At 44.6% G+C, this 15,478-nt stretch overlaps 1 protein-coding gene across 2 annotated transcripts in view; it reads left to right on the forward strand.

Moving 5' to 3' along the window:
- Positions 1–15,478, forward strand: part of SLC22A3 (solute carrier family 22 member 3) — a 392,110-nt gene that overhangs the window by 322,344 nt on the left and 54,288 nt on the right. For both annotated transcript variants that reach the window (XM_069769517.1, XM_069769516.1), the window contains exon 9: positions 8,494–8,606. In XM_069769517.1, the coding sequence (XP_069625618.1) occupies positions 8,494–8,606 (113 nt within the window). The remainder of the gene's footprint in view (positions 1–8,493; positions 8,607–15,478) is intronic.

Here is a 15,478-nt window from a genome sequence, read left to right on the forward strand (position 1 = left end):
TCGCCTCTCCAACAACAGAATAGGAGAATAGTACTGTGCAGTATATTTTATCAGAATATTACAGATACTGAGAATTACACCCAGTATAAAGGACAGGAGAAGTGGTACTGTGCAGTGTATATATACAGGGTAATACAGATGCTAAGAATTGCACCCAGTATACAGGACAGGAGAAGTAGTACTGTGCATGTGCAGGGTATATATACAGGACAGGAGAAGTGGTACTTTGCAGTGTATATATACAGAATAATACAGATACTAAGAATTGAACCCATTATACAGGGCAGGTGAAGTAGAACTGTGCAGTGTATATACAGTTATATGAAAAAGTTTGGGCACCCCAATAATCTTAAGCTTAATGTTTTATAAAAATTGTTTTTCTTGCAACAGCTATTTCAGTTTCATATATCTAATAACTGTTGGACACAGTAATGTTTCTGCCTTGAAATGAGGTTTATTGTTCTAACAGAAAATGTGCAATCTGCATTCAAACAAAATTTGACAGGTGCATAAGTATGGGCACCCTTATCATTTTCTTGTTTTAAATACTCCTACCTACTTTTTACTGACTTACTAAAGCACTTTTTTTGGTTTTCCAACCTCATTGAGCTTTGAACTTCATAGCCAGGTGTATGCAATCATGAGAAAAGCTACTTAAAGTGGACACTTGCAAGTTGTTCTCCTGTTTGAATCTCCTCTGAAGAGTGGCATCATGGGCTCCTCAAAACAACGGTCTATTGATCTGAAAACAAAGATTATTCAACATAGTTGTTCAGGGGAAGGATACAAAAAGCTGTCTCAGAGATTTAACCTGTCAATTTCCACTGTGAGGAACATAGTAAGGAAATGGAAGAACACAGGTACAGTTCTTGTTAAGGCCAGAAGTGGCAGGCCAAGAAAAACATCAGAAAGGCAGAGAAGAAGAATGGTGAGATCAGTCAAGGACAATCCTCAGACCACCTCCAGACAGCTGCAGCATCAACTTGCTGCAGATGGTGTCACTGTGCATCGGTCAACTATATAACGCACTTTGCACAAGGAGAAGCTGTATGAGAGAGTGATGCGAAAGAAGCCGTTTCTGCAAGCATGCCACAAACAGAGTCGGCTGAGGTATGCAAAAGCACATTTGGAGAAGCCAATTTATTTTTGGAAAAAGGTCCTGTGGACTGATGAAACCAAGATTGAGTTGTTTGGTCATACAAAAAGGCGTTATGCATGGCGGCCAAAAAACACAGCATTCCAAGAAAAACACTTGCTACCCACAGTAAAATTTGGTGGAGGTTCCATCATGCTTTGGGGCTGTGTGGCCAATACCGGCACCGGGAATCTTGTTAAAGTTGAGGGACGCATGGATTCCTCTCAGTATCAGCAGATTCTTGACTATAATGTTCATGAATCAGTGACAAAGTTGAAGTTGCGCAGGGAATGGATCTTTCAGCAAGACAATGATCCAAAACACCCCTCCAAATCTACTCAGGCATTCATGCAGAGGAACAATTACACTGTTCTGGAACGGCCATCCCAGTCCCCAGACCTGAATATCATTGAACATCTGTGGGATCACTTGAAGAGGGCTGTCCATGCTCGGCGACCATCAAACTTAACTGAACTGGAATTGTTTTGTAAAGAGGAATGGTCAAAAATACCTTCATCCAGGATCCAGGAACTCATTAAAAGCTACAGGAAGCGACTAGAGGCTGTTATTTTTGCAAAAGGAGGATCTACTAAATATTCATTTCACTTTTCTGGTAGGGTGCCCATACTTATGCACCTGTCAAATTTTGTTTGAATGCAGATTGCACATTTTCTGTTAGTACAATAAACCTCATTTCAAGGCAGAAACATTACTGTGTCCAACAGTTATTAGATATATGAAATTGAAATAGCTATTGCAAAAAAAAACAATTTTTATAAAACATTAAGCTTAAGATTAATAGGGGTGCCCAAACTTTTTCATATAACTGAATACAGGGTAATGCAGATGCTAAGAATTGCACCCAGTATACAGGACATAAGAAGTAGTACTGTTCAGTGTATATATACAGGATAATACAGATACTGAGAATTACACTTCGTATACAGGATAGGAGAAGTAGTACTGTGCAGAGTATATATACAGGACAGGAGAAGTGGTACTGTGCAGTGTATATATGCAGAATAATACAGATACTAAGAATTGAAACCAGTATACAGGGCAGGGGAAGTAGAACTGCACAGTGTATATATACAGAATAATACAGATGCTAAGAATTGCACCCAGTATACAGGACAGGAAAAGTGGTATTGTGCAGTGTATATATACATGATAATACAGACACTGAGGAATACACCCCGTGTACAGTACAGGATAAGTGGTACTGTGCAATGCGGGGGAGGGGGAGCGGCAAAGCAGAGGGTCACAGAGGCAGGAGCCGTCGGCTGCGGCTAAAGCCTGTGCCCACTGCTAAAGAGAAATTAATATTCACTGCGCTGGCAGTGAATATTCATTTCTCTTATAGCGAGCACAGTTACAGTAACAGCCCCCGGCTTCCAGCACACATCCTACTTACCTTCCCTGCACGCCCTCGGTGCATCTCGTTCCGCGCCAGCAGCTTCTCTGGCCGAGTGATCAAATGTCCCCAGCTCATTAAGGTAATAAAAATTCACCTCTCTCCACTCCCATAGGCGTGGAGTGAATATTCATTACCTTAATGAGCCGTGACATTTGATCGCTCGGCTGGAGGAGCTGCAGGAAGGGCACGCAGGAAAGGTAAGTAGGATGTGTTTTTTTTCTTTTTATAGGAGCCATGCATACAAGAACATGGAAGGGGAGCCATACATACAAGGAAAATGGATAAGGAGCCATGCATATGTATCACCCCAGGTAATCGGTTGTTACAGTGATGTTGCCTTCCTTTCGGAGGGGGCTATATCATGCTTGGAGGCAAGGAGGATTCCCTTTACCAGGTAAAGCACCTACATACAGCACATTCTGAATCCAGGCCAGAAGGGGGAGCTCTGAACCTGGATTCTGGGGAGCTTCCAGAGCTTTAAGTGTTCTGGTCTGGAGGAGGAGTTAACTCAGTCTGGAGCAGACAGTGAAGGGAGAGGAGTGGAGAGCAGAGAGCAGAGCCATGCAGCCATGACTGAGCGGCAGCTCCAGGAAAAGGAAGTGAACCCGAGGGGTTGGATGTAGTGAAGCATCAGAGAAAAGAAGCACAGAGGAAGCACAGAGGAAGGAAAGGGGCTCAGAGGGGAACTGTGACCAGGCACCGTCAGAGCCGAAGTGCAGGAACCGGGCCCCGGGAACCCGAGGCTGTGTTGTACTCCAGGTCACACGGCAGAACCGGAGGGCATAGGACTTTATGTTATTTGCTTGCACCCACACCTGAAGGTGCATCAGTATACTAGGAGCCCGGGTCATGATAGAGACCCTATAAAAAGGCTCACACTGCCCATCATACAGGTAACTGTCCCAGGATAGGAGAAAGAGGACTTTGTATGGAAGCCACAGGCAGCAAGGACCTCGTGTACGAGTGCGAATAGGAAGGCTTATGGACCTCACTTGGGAGAGGGATCTACCTTTGTCTCCAGTCTGGCCAGACCACATCACCACCTGTTCCTGGTACCCTGGACTGTGGACTACTATCATCAGTAAACCAGGTAACGACGTTAGAACTCTGTGTGCTCCATTTATTTGCCAGCATACATCATCTCTGCACAGCACATCGGGAGCCATGGGGACCCGCTTCACCTGTGGAAAGGGTTACCATCTATGCTGCAGTAACATCACAGCGTCGGTCCCTACTGACTGAGAACCACAGGTGGCATCACAAACGCAAACTTTATTACAAATCCCTTTAAAAGACCTTTCCCCTTTAATTGGGCGCCCAGGGCCACGGACTGGGTCGCAGCCACCGTGACATCCCCTTTAAGTGTGACCTGACGCGGTACCGAATGCCCCCAGGCCCTGGTGGGTGACTCACATATAAGGAGCCATGCATACAGGGATGGGGAACCATGCATACAAGGACAGGGATGTGGAGCCATGGATACAAGGATAGGGATGGGGAGCCATGCATACAGGGACACGGATGGGGAGCCGTGCATGCAAGGATAGGGATGGGACCCATGCATACAAGGACAGGGATGTGGAGCCATGCATATAAGGACAAGGATGGGGAGCCATGGATACAAGGATAGGGATGGGGAGCCATGCATACAGGGACACGGATGGGGAGCCGTGCATGCAAGGATAGGGATGGGACCCATGCATACAAGGACAGGGATGTGGAGCCATGCATATAAGGACAAGGATGGGGAGCCATGCATACAAGGACAGGGATGGGGAGCCATGCATACAAGGACAGGGATGGGGAGCCATGCATACAGGGACAGGGATGGGATGCCATGCATACCAGGATAGGGATGAGGGGACAATACATACAAGGATAGGGATGGGGAGCCATGCATACAAGGACAGGGATGGGAGCCATGTATACAAGGACAGGGATGGGAGCCATGCATACAAGGACAGGGATGTGGAGCCATGCATACAAGGACAGGGATGGGATGCCATGCATACCAGGATAGGGATGAGGGGAGAATGCATACCAGGATAGGGATGAGGGGACAAGGCATACCGGGCTTATACTCGAGTCAATGGGTTTTCCCAGTTTTTTGTGGCAAAATTAGGTGCCTCGGCTTATACTCGGGTTGGCTTATACTCGAGTATATATGGTTGCACCCATTATACAGGACAGGAGAACTGGTACTGTGCAGGTGATATATACAGGATAATACAGATACTGAGGATTACACCCAGTATACAGGACAGGAGAAGTGGTACTGTGCAGGGTAATATAGTGCAGCAAGGTTGATGCAGTGAGACAGGTAGGCAGGGACCACAGGAAAGTTCAAAGCAAATGTCTTTAATTTCCCAAAAAAACTCACACAAAGGAATATTGTCCTCCAGATTGCAGCCTGGTTTCCGTAAACACAGTCCTGAACTCAGAACCTGTTTCCATGGATAATGACACCGCCGTGTCTTTTGGGTACGTCAGCCGCCTTGAGTTTCCTGGCTCTGAGTTAGCTCCACACAGACCTGGGTTGCACAGAGCCACCTGCTCTACAACTTGCAAACTCCAAACTGACACACTCAACCCTTTTCTGCAGGGATTTTAACATGGACTCTGTGGTCATGGGCCAGTTGTAAAACCTGGGATGGAGGGAGTGAACTGCCCCACTACCATCCTGTAGTTTGCTACAAAAATAAAAGCCCTTGCCGGGTTTTCTTAAATCTGCCTTCGGCAAATAGCTTGCCCAAGACCAAGCTTACTTTTATTTTGCACTGCAATCACAGCTATAGCTATGACTGAAATGGACTCCAGTGGTCTTAATATGTTTCAGTGCGCATCCTGGGTGACATATAGCGACCCTCGCATATAACACCTGTCAATGCCTCACAGTATATATAATGGATAATACAGATACTGAGGATTACACCCTCAATACAGAACAGGAGAAGTGGTACTGTGCAATGTAGATATACAGGATAATACAGATGCTAAGAATTGCACCCAGTATAAAGGACAGGAGAATGGTACTGTGCAGTGTATATATACAGGATAACACAGATACTGAGAATTACACTCCATATACAGGACAGGAGAAGTAGTACAATACAGTGTATATACAGTATACAGAATAATACAGATACTAAGAATTGCACCCAGTAAAGAGGAAAGGAGAACATGCACTGTGCAGTATATATTATCAAAATAATACAGATATTGAGAATTACACCCAGTATATAGGATAAGCGAAGTGGTACTATGCAGTGTATATGTGCAGGATAATACAGATGCTAAGAATTACACCCAGTATACAGGACAGGAGAAGTGGTACTTGTGCAGTGTATATATACAGGATAACAGATGCTAAGAATTGCACTCAGCATACAGAACAGGAGAATAGTACTGTGCAGTGTACTGTATATATACAGGATAATACAGATACTGAGAATTACACCCAATATACAGGACAGGAGAAGTGGTACTGTGTATATATATACAGGATAACACAGATGCTAAGAATTGAACCCAGTATACAGGACTGGAGAAGTTACACTGTGCAGTTTATACACACAGGATAATACAGATGCTGAGAATTACACTCCGTATACAGTACAGGAGGAGCGGTACTGTGCAGTGTATATATACAGGACAGGTGGATTGGTACTGTGCAGTGTATATATACAGGATAATAGGAACACTGAGGATTACACCCAATATACAGGACAGGAGAAGTGGTTCTGTGCAGGGTATATATACAGGATAATACAGATGCTAAGAATGGCACCCAGTATACAGGACAGGAGAAGTTGCACTGTGCAGTTTATATATACAGGATAATACAGATACTGAGAATTAAACCCAGTATACAGTACAAGAGGAATGGTACTGTGCAGTTTATATATAGGGCAGGAGGAGTGGGTTTGTGCACTGTATATATACAGGATAATACAGATACTGAGGATTACACCCAGTATACGGGACAGGAGAAGTGGCACTGTGCAGGGTATATATACAGGATAATACAGATGCTAATGCCACACCCGCTAGGGCCGTGGGGTACTCAAAACCGGGTTGCACAGCTCTTAAAAGGGAGGTCACGGCAGCAGTGACCTGGTCCGTGGCCTTGGGCGCGCAATAAAAATAAGAAAGGGGTAGTTTGAGGGATTGTATATGATGCCACCTGTGGTGTTCGGCTATAAATGTTCAACACTGCTTTAGGAGACCGCGGTCTGTTTTGCTCCCCACAGGTGGAGTGGGGCCCCAGGGTTACTGGTACAGTTCTGTAATGGACTTGTGGACATTGGGGTGCAGGACTGAGGGTGCGGGAATGACTAGAGGACACAAGGGTTGCAGTTTTCTTTGCCTTTATTCCAAGGTTGAAGGTGCAGTCCAGGGCACAAGTCACAGCTGGTGATGGAGATCCGGGCAGCCTGGAAGCAATTTAGAGTCCACCTAGCCAGGTGGGGTTGGAGGCCTTCCTACTGTGCTGTCCTCTGGGCACTTGGTGCTTTTAGTTCTCCCCAAGTCCCTCTCTGTCCACTAAGTGAAGCACTACCCTTATGACAGGCAGCTTGAGCTCGTTCCAGGTGTCACTCCCTCATGGTGACTCTGGGCTCTAGTATGCTGCTGTGCCTCCGGGTGTCAGCTCGGGCCAGGAGACCTGCAATCTCCTGCCCTCCGGATTTTGCTGTGGGATCTGTAGTTCCCACACAACCATGGACTCCGGTATCCGGTCTTTCGCGCTTTGTCCTGGAGTGAGCTCAGTCGCAGCTCCAATTCCCCAGATTCTCCTCACTCTTGCCTCTTCCTCCTTCACTGTCTGCTCTCTGACTGAAACTGAAACTGACTAACTCTGCCTCCAGACCAGAACTTACAGGGAAGGTCCCCTGAAAACCGGGTTAGAGCTCCCCCTTCTGGTCTGGAGTCAGGAAAGATGTTGCATGCTGATTGTCTTATCTGCTAAGGGGATCCTTCCTTGCTTCCAGGCATGGCATCACCCCCCCTGAGGAAGGCAATGCCACTGTTGCAATCGGACTCCTGGGCTGCCACACTAAGAATTGCACCCAGTTGCTCTGTGCAGTTTATAAAAAAACATGAACATGTGATTAACTCCATAGATTATTCTATTCATGGAAAACATATGAATAAGACTTACTTCAAAAATAAAAGTCTGAATGAGGCTTGATCTGAAGTGTTACGGTGTCTCCAATATCTGCTATATGTTTGTCACTTTTGTCAATGTTAATGTTCCTTGGTTGAAAATCAATAAAAAGATTTTCAAAAGTTAAAAAGTAGATAAATCTGTTTAAAGCTAAAGTTTTTCTGAAATACCACAGAATGTCAAAACTATTTTAAATAAGCCAGAGAAAAGGAGAATATTACTCAACCAGATCTTCTCATGATACTTGGAGCCAAGCAGTGTCAGTGACTAATTCCAGATACAAGCTCTATCAATTCTGTTAAGATATAAATGAATGTACTGCCGGCCCCGTTGTTATTAGGGAATATCAGGATGGTAAATTTTGCCCAAATTTGAGCTGAGCTGTGAACATCTGTTTTTGCTAAGCACAATAAATCATCCTGAACGTATCTCTACCAAATACCTGACGAGGAGGTGACTTATCAATAATACAGTATGAGGGCACATCTATCAATTTTATCAAGTAAATGAAGGTCAAGTAATGATCTGATTGTTTTATTACTTATAGCCAATGATAAAAGTGTTAATCAAGGAACATAGCAAAAAAAACTAAGCATAAAATCATTTTTCTATTGTAGGTATTTTAGAAGTTTTAAAAGTTTTGCATGCTATATTTTATACATTTTTAATAGCATCTAAATTGTTTAAACTATGTTTTTATAATTATAGCAAAAAAGTTGTATGTTATTTTACTCAAAGATGTACATTAACTAATTTAGTCCCTTTTAAATGTTACAGAAACTTTGGTGTATCCTTGTGTTCGGGCATGTGCGACCTGGGAGGGATTATTGCACCATTTTTACTTTTCCGATTAGCAGAACTATGGGTGGAACTTCCTCTCATCATATTTGGTAAGATATGAACAAGCTAATTATAGTGGTACAATGATATCCCTAAATGGGTTGAGTTCTTTTCACACTGAGAAGATCCAGAACAGGTACGGAACGATTCCATGAGTCCTTTTCAACAGATATTCCCCTGGTCATAATTTGGCCAGTGTGCAAGGCTCCTGTTTTGTTTTTGTTTTTTTTGTTTGTTTTTTAGATATGAAGATGATTAGAACTCTATTGCAAACTGGAAGAAAAATATGACAAATTATATTTTTTTATTAAAATGTTGCTTTAGCCTCAAATTTTTACAAGGGTAGCAGCAGAAAATGGACCAGAAAATTTGTTGCGTGATTTTTCCTGAGTACGCTGATGTCCCTGATGAGAAAAAACAGTGTTGTACACATTCTTCCAAATTTTCCAATATTCCAAATATTGTTGGAAATGACAATTTGGGAACATGGCTGTAAGCGCAAGCTGCACTATTTGACTTTTGGAATGCAAATTTGGCTGCAGTAGATTATGGATGTCATGTTGCATTTGCAGTGCATTTGAGGAGTCAACACAGCAGGAACCCTTTACAAGTGATCCCATTTTGGAAACTACACCCATGGAGGAATTCACCTAGGGGTGTAGAGACCATCGTGAATCCACAGTTGCTTTGTGGAATTTTAAAACATTATTCAATGAAAATGAAAAATTTAGTTTTTTCCCACAAAAATGTTTCTTAAATTCCAAATTTTTCATTTTCAAAGTAAAAAACAGTAGAAACTGCACTTTGTGATTTGTTGTGCTATTTATACTAAGTACACTGATATCCTATAAGTGATCAGAAACTACTGTTTGGGCACATAGTAAAGCTCAGAAGGAAAGGAGCACTATGACTTTTTGAATTTTGGCTATAATATATTGCAAATGCCATGTCCTATTTGCAAAGCTCCCGAGATACCAAAAAAGCAGAAACCCCCTGCAAGTGATTATTTTGAAAACTACAGCTCTCAATGAATTAATCTAAGGTTATATTCAGCAATTTAAACTCAAGGGTGATTCACAGAATTTTACAAATAGTGGCTGTAAAATTGAAAAGTTAATTTAATTTTTTTTTTCACTAAAATGTTCCTTTGGTCCCAATTTTTAATTTTCACAATGAGTAATTTCAGAAAACAGATCACCCAATAAATTGTGCAATATTTCCTGAGCATGATAATATCCCATGTGTGGTCAGAAACTACAGTTCGGGCACACTCCAAAGTAACGTAGGGAGGAAACGCCATTTTGAAGTGCAAGTTCTTGCTGGAGTGGTATGTGAGTGTAATGTCACATTAGCAGATCCCCTGAGGTGTCAAAACAGCAGAGACACCCATAAGTGACCCCATTTTACAAACATTTATGAACTACATAACTCAAATAATTAATATAGAAATGTATGGAGCATGGTGCGACCATAGAATTTTATACCCCTTGACAGTGAGGACAAAAAATTGCATGTTTATCACTAAAATGTTGGTTTAGTCCCAGATTTTACATTTTCAAGAGAGGAAATAGGTGAAAATGTCCCCATATTTTGGTACACAATTTTCCTTAAAAGTTCCTGAAAACAAATAGTTTTGGGGCACATGTGATCGTGCTCCCCCCACCCTCTTCGCTCCTACTCTCCATTTTCCTATCTCTCTCTTTGTTTCATGGTTATAGGGTTAATTTGTATTATAAGATTTGTTATGTACAGGTGATTTATTTCCTTGGGTCACGTGATTAGCTTCTGCTGATTGGCAGGGGGGTATTTTGGCTGGCTCAAACACAGCTACTTTACCCCCAACTGCACAGCCAGTTTCGGGAAGTTTACTTCAGGATCCTGGAAGAAGAACATTGTCATTCTGATGGAAGACCTTTAGAATCAGCTGCTGAGGAAAGCTGCAGAGAGTAGGGGTGAGGAATGGCTCCGAAGATACCAGCAGGAAAATGAAGCCCATCTTTCCGGTCCCAGAGAGGCGCATGGGAAGTTGTCACTGCGACATCAGAGTGAAGAAAAGAACAGGTGGTGAGAAAAGATGACAATACTGTGGCTGCGGGTTAGAGGTTACTGAAGAGGACCCGGAAGCAATGCCATTGCTATTCACCTCAAGAGTCTCTGAAAAGAAGACTGAAGATCCAATTCACTGCGTAGATGGAGCAGAGCAGAGCGTAAAGTTGGACCCATCAGCGGTTGAGATGTCAGGAACACAGCGTGCTGAGGGGTTTTCTTTAGCAGTGCTGCTGAGTTATGAGAGGTAGTAGTCCCATGGATAGTGGGGCTAGTAGTGTAACATGTTGATGTTTTTCAAAAGCTGATCTAGCTAAATTTGCAGAAGGTAACAAAAGCCTAATAAGGAAAACATGTGTGGGTGGTAGGGCTGCAGCTACATGGGTTAGTCCTGCCATTTATTGTGGTACGAATGTTGCTGAATTTAATCAACTTAATGTTGGTCATTGGAATGTGCCAGTCAGAATTGTTGGCTTTGGCATTGCAGATGTGTGCCTATTGATTTGTTTTCCCTCCTGCCGATTTGCAAGGATTTATATAAAACTGAAGGAAAAGAGGTGAAGGAGAAGAGAAAAACTGTTGTAAAGCATTGGTTGCAAGCATTCTGTATTTTTCCATTTGTATTGGAAAGAAGTGTCCTGAAAAATGTTCAGGTCTTTTCCAATATGTGGACATCATATTGGAAGCAAATAGGAATGTTGGTGGGAGCACCCGGTTATTATATGATTACATGTTTAGGAAAAATATTTTGGTGGAATTTAATGGTGGTGGATAGAGTTGAGCGACCTTGACCTTTTTAGAGTCGAGCCGGGTTTCGCGAAACCCGACTATCTCAAAAGTCGAGTCGAGTGGAATCGGCCGATTATCGCGAAAAGTCGGGGATCGATCGAAACACGAAACCCAATGCAAGTCAATGGGGGAGCATAGTCGGCAGTGAGTAGAGGCCAGGAAAACATGTACAGAGCCCATTGTATTGGCAAAAACATCCATTCTTGCTACTGAAGCTTGTCAATCGTAATTTAGCTTATAATAATTGTAAGGCATTTGAAATTGGGGGTCATTTGGCTAAAGTTGTGGGGGGTAGGGCTTGTTCAAGTAATTAGTGGGCCAAGGACATCTGGACCACGTCACGGCAGTGGAGCAGGGAGAGGTAGGTATTTCAACTTTGCAAGTGCTGTGATCCTGAGCAAGCAGGGGGGCCCACTCGTTGGCATTGGCACTGGCACAGGGCCCCTCAAAGTACAGCGGTGTGTTTGCACGGTGGGGGCGCCTCCCACCGGCAGCAACACTTTTGCGTACTATGAGGGGCCCTGTGCCAGTGACGTCGCCAACGAGTATTCCTCCCCCCACCTGATGAATGAACCTGCACCTTCATCTGCACCTTCCTCTTTGTCCCCGTGTAAGGTGGTATTGTATGCGGGAAGGGGGACCTGACTTTCAGCAGGGTCACAATCTTGCAGTGTAGCGTGCACAGGGAATGTTGCGTTATGGGTCAAAGTACCAGCAGACTCATCTATCACTGGCTGGGCAATGGGCAGGATGAGGGGGAAACAGATATGGGCACAAAGAATAAAGTGGGCTAAATGCAGTGCAAAATTGGTAACAGGACTACACAGGGGGCATTGTTTTGTTCAGTGGAGGACAACTGGAATGAGAGGCTGACACAGAGAGTAGGCCCAAATCAGTAAGTATTCTAAATGCAGTTCAAAATTGGCAACAGTAGTAAACCGGCGGCACAGCTTTGCTCACAGTAGGAGAACAGCAAGGAGCGGCAGACACAGATAGAAGGCCCCAACCCAACTAGTAGGCCTAATGCAGTGTGGTTTTCAACAACTACTTCAGAAGAGCCAGAAGATCGAAGCAATGGTGACAAAACCTGGGGAACACCTTGGAGTGGAACACACCGTCTCTACACCCCATACCCAATTTGTAGGCCTAATGCAGTGTAGTTTTCTACAACTACTAAACGAGAGTCAGAAGATTGAAGCAATGGCGAGGAAACCTGGGGAACACCTTGGAGTGGAACACACCGTCTCTACACCCCATACCCAATATGTAGGCCTAATGCAGTGTAGTTTTCTACAACTACTAAACGAGAGTCAGAAGATTGAAGCAATGGTGAGGAAACCTGGGGAACACCTTGGAGTGGAACACACCGTCTCTACACCCCATACCCAATATGTAGGCCTAATGCAGTGTAGTTTTCTACAACTACTAAACGAGAGTCAGAAGATCGAAGCAATGTGGACGAAACCTGGGGAACACCTTGGAGTGGAACACACCGTCTCTACACCCCATACCCAATATGTAGGCCTAATGCAGTGTAGTTTCAACAACTACTAAACACGAGCATGAAGATTGAATCAATGGAGAGGAAACCTGGAGAACACCTTGGAGCGGCAGAGACCGTTAGTAGGCCCTACCGAAGTAGTAGCCCCAATGCAGTTTTCCAATTCCTAGAGGCTGAAAACCAGACTATTGATGCTCAGATTTTTTCAAAGGAGGACAGCTGTATTGAGTGGCGCAGACAGACACAGTTATTAGGCCTTAACCCAAAAATGTGGCTCAATGCAGTTAAAAAAAGGTTACAGGGGTACACAGGCAGCATTGGTCTGTTCAGTGGAGGACTATTAAAATTATGGACCATAGACATACTTTGTACGCCTACTATTAAAAAAAGGATGCTCTATGCAATTAAAAATAGGTTCCAGGGGTACACGGGCAGCAGTGCTCTGGTCAGCGGAGGACAATTTGAATTAGGGACTGCAGATAGACTTTGTAGGCTGTCCCCTGTGGACCATGCATCCAACACATTAACCCAGTGCGCCGTAATGGACACGTAACTTTTTGTGGAAATGCCTACTGGTCCATGTGTCTCTTGTCAGGTGCACCTTTCTACTGTTTTATTGCCTGAGTGCTATGACAATGCAGACTTTTTGATGCCGGTGGAGGGCTGGGATGGCTTTTCTCGCAAAAGAAGTGTCGACTGGGTAGCTTGAACCGTGGTACAGAGTAGTTCATCTTTTTTTTAAAAATATAAAACAAAGAAAAAAAGTAGGCTCCATGCACTTTCAGCTGGGTTCCAGGGGTACACGGCCAGCATTGGCCTGGTCAGTGGAGGACAAGTGTAAGGAGGTACCGCAGACAGGCTTCGAAGGCCTAACATAATAAAATTGGGCTGTAGGCAATTTAAAATTGGTTCCAGGGGTACACGAGCAGCAGTGGTCTGGTCAGTGGAGGCCTAGTGGAAGGAGGGACCGCAGACAGGCTTCGAAGGCCTAACATAATAAAATTGGGCTGGCTGTAGGCAATTCGAAATTGGTTCCAGGGGTACACGGGCAGCAGTGGCATGGTCAGTGGAGGCCTAGTGGAAAGAACGGACCGCAGACAGGCTTCGAAGGCCTAACATAACAAAATTGGGCTTGCTGTAGGCAATTTTAAATTGGTTCCAGGGGTACACGGGCAGCAGTGGCCTGGTCAGTGTAGTAGTAGTAGAAAGAACGGACCGCAGACAGGCTTCGAAGGCCTAACATAACAAAATTGGGCTTGCTGTAGGCAATTTAAAATTGGTTCCAGGGGTACACAGGCAGCAGTGGCCTGGTCAGTGTAGTAGTAGTAGAAAGAACGGACCGCAGACAGGCTTCGAAGGCCTAACATAAAAAAATTGGGCTTGCTGTAGGCAATTTTAAATTGGTTAAATAATAATAATCTTTATTTTTATATAGCGCTAACATATTCCGCAGCGCTTTACAGTTTTGCACACATTATCATCGCTGTCCCCGATGGGGGTTCCAGGGGTACACGGGCAGCAGTGGTCTGGTCAGTGGAGGCCTAGTGGAAGGAGGGACCGCAGACAGGCATCAAAGGCCTAACATAATAACATTGGGCTTGCTGTAGGCAATTTTAAATTGGTTCCAGGGGTACACGGGCAGCAGTGGCATGGTCAGTGGAGGCCTAGTGGAAAGAACGGACCGCAGACAGGCTTCGAAGGCCTAACATAACAAAATTGGGCTTGCTGTAGGCAATTTTAAATTGGTTCCAGGGGTACACGGGCAGCAGTGGTCTGGTCAGTGGAGGCCTAGTGGAAGAAGGGACCGAAGACAGGCATCAAAGGCCTAACATAACAAAATTGGGCTTGCTGTAGGCAATTTTAAATTGGTTCCAGGGGTACACGGGCAGCAGTGGTCTGGTCAGTGGAGGCCTAGTGGAAGAAGGGACCGCAGACAGGCATCAAAGGCCTAACATAATAACATTGGGCTTGCTGTAGGCAATTCGAAATTGGTTCCAGGGGTACACGGGCAGCAGTGGCATGGTCAGTGGAGGCCTAGTGGAAAGAACGGACCGCAGACAGGCTTCGAAGGCCTAACATAACAAAATTGGGCTTGCTGTAGGCAATTTTAAATTGGTTCCAGGGGTACACGGGCAGCAGTGGTCTGGTCAGTGGAGGCCTAGTGGAAGAAGGGACCGCAGACAGGCATCAAAGGCCTAACATAACAAAATTGGGCTTGCTGTAGGCAATTTTAAATTGGTTCCAGGGGTACACGGGCAGCAGTGGTCTGGTCAGTGGAGGCCTAGTGGAAGAAGGGACCGCAGACAGGCATCAAAGGCCTAACATAATAACATTGGGCTGGCTGTAGGCAATTCGAAATTGGTTCCAGGGGTACACGGGCAGCAGTGGCATGGTCAGTGGAGGCCTAGTGGAAGGAGGGACCGCAGACAGGCATCAAAGGCCTAACATAATAACATTGGGCTGGCTGTAGGCAATTCGAAATTGTTTCCAGGGGTTCACGGGCAGCAGTGGCATGGTCAGTGGAGGCCTAGTGTAAAGAACGGACCGCAGACAGGCTTCGAAGGCCTAACATAACAAAATTGGGCT

The sequence above is a fragment of the Ranitomeya imitator genome, chromosome 5 (genome assembly GCF_032444005.1).
Source record: "Ranitomeya imitator isolate aRanImi1 chromosome 5, aRanImi1.pri, whole genome shotgun sequence".
NCBI lineage: Eukaryota > Metazoa > Chordata > Amphibia > Anura > Dendrobatidae > Ranitomeya > Ranitomeya imitator.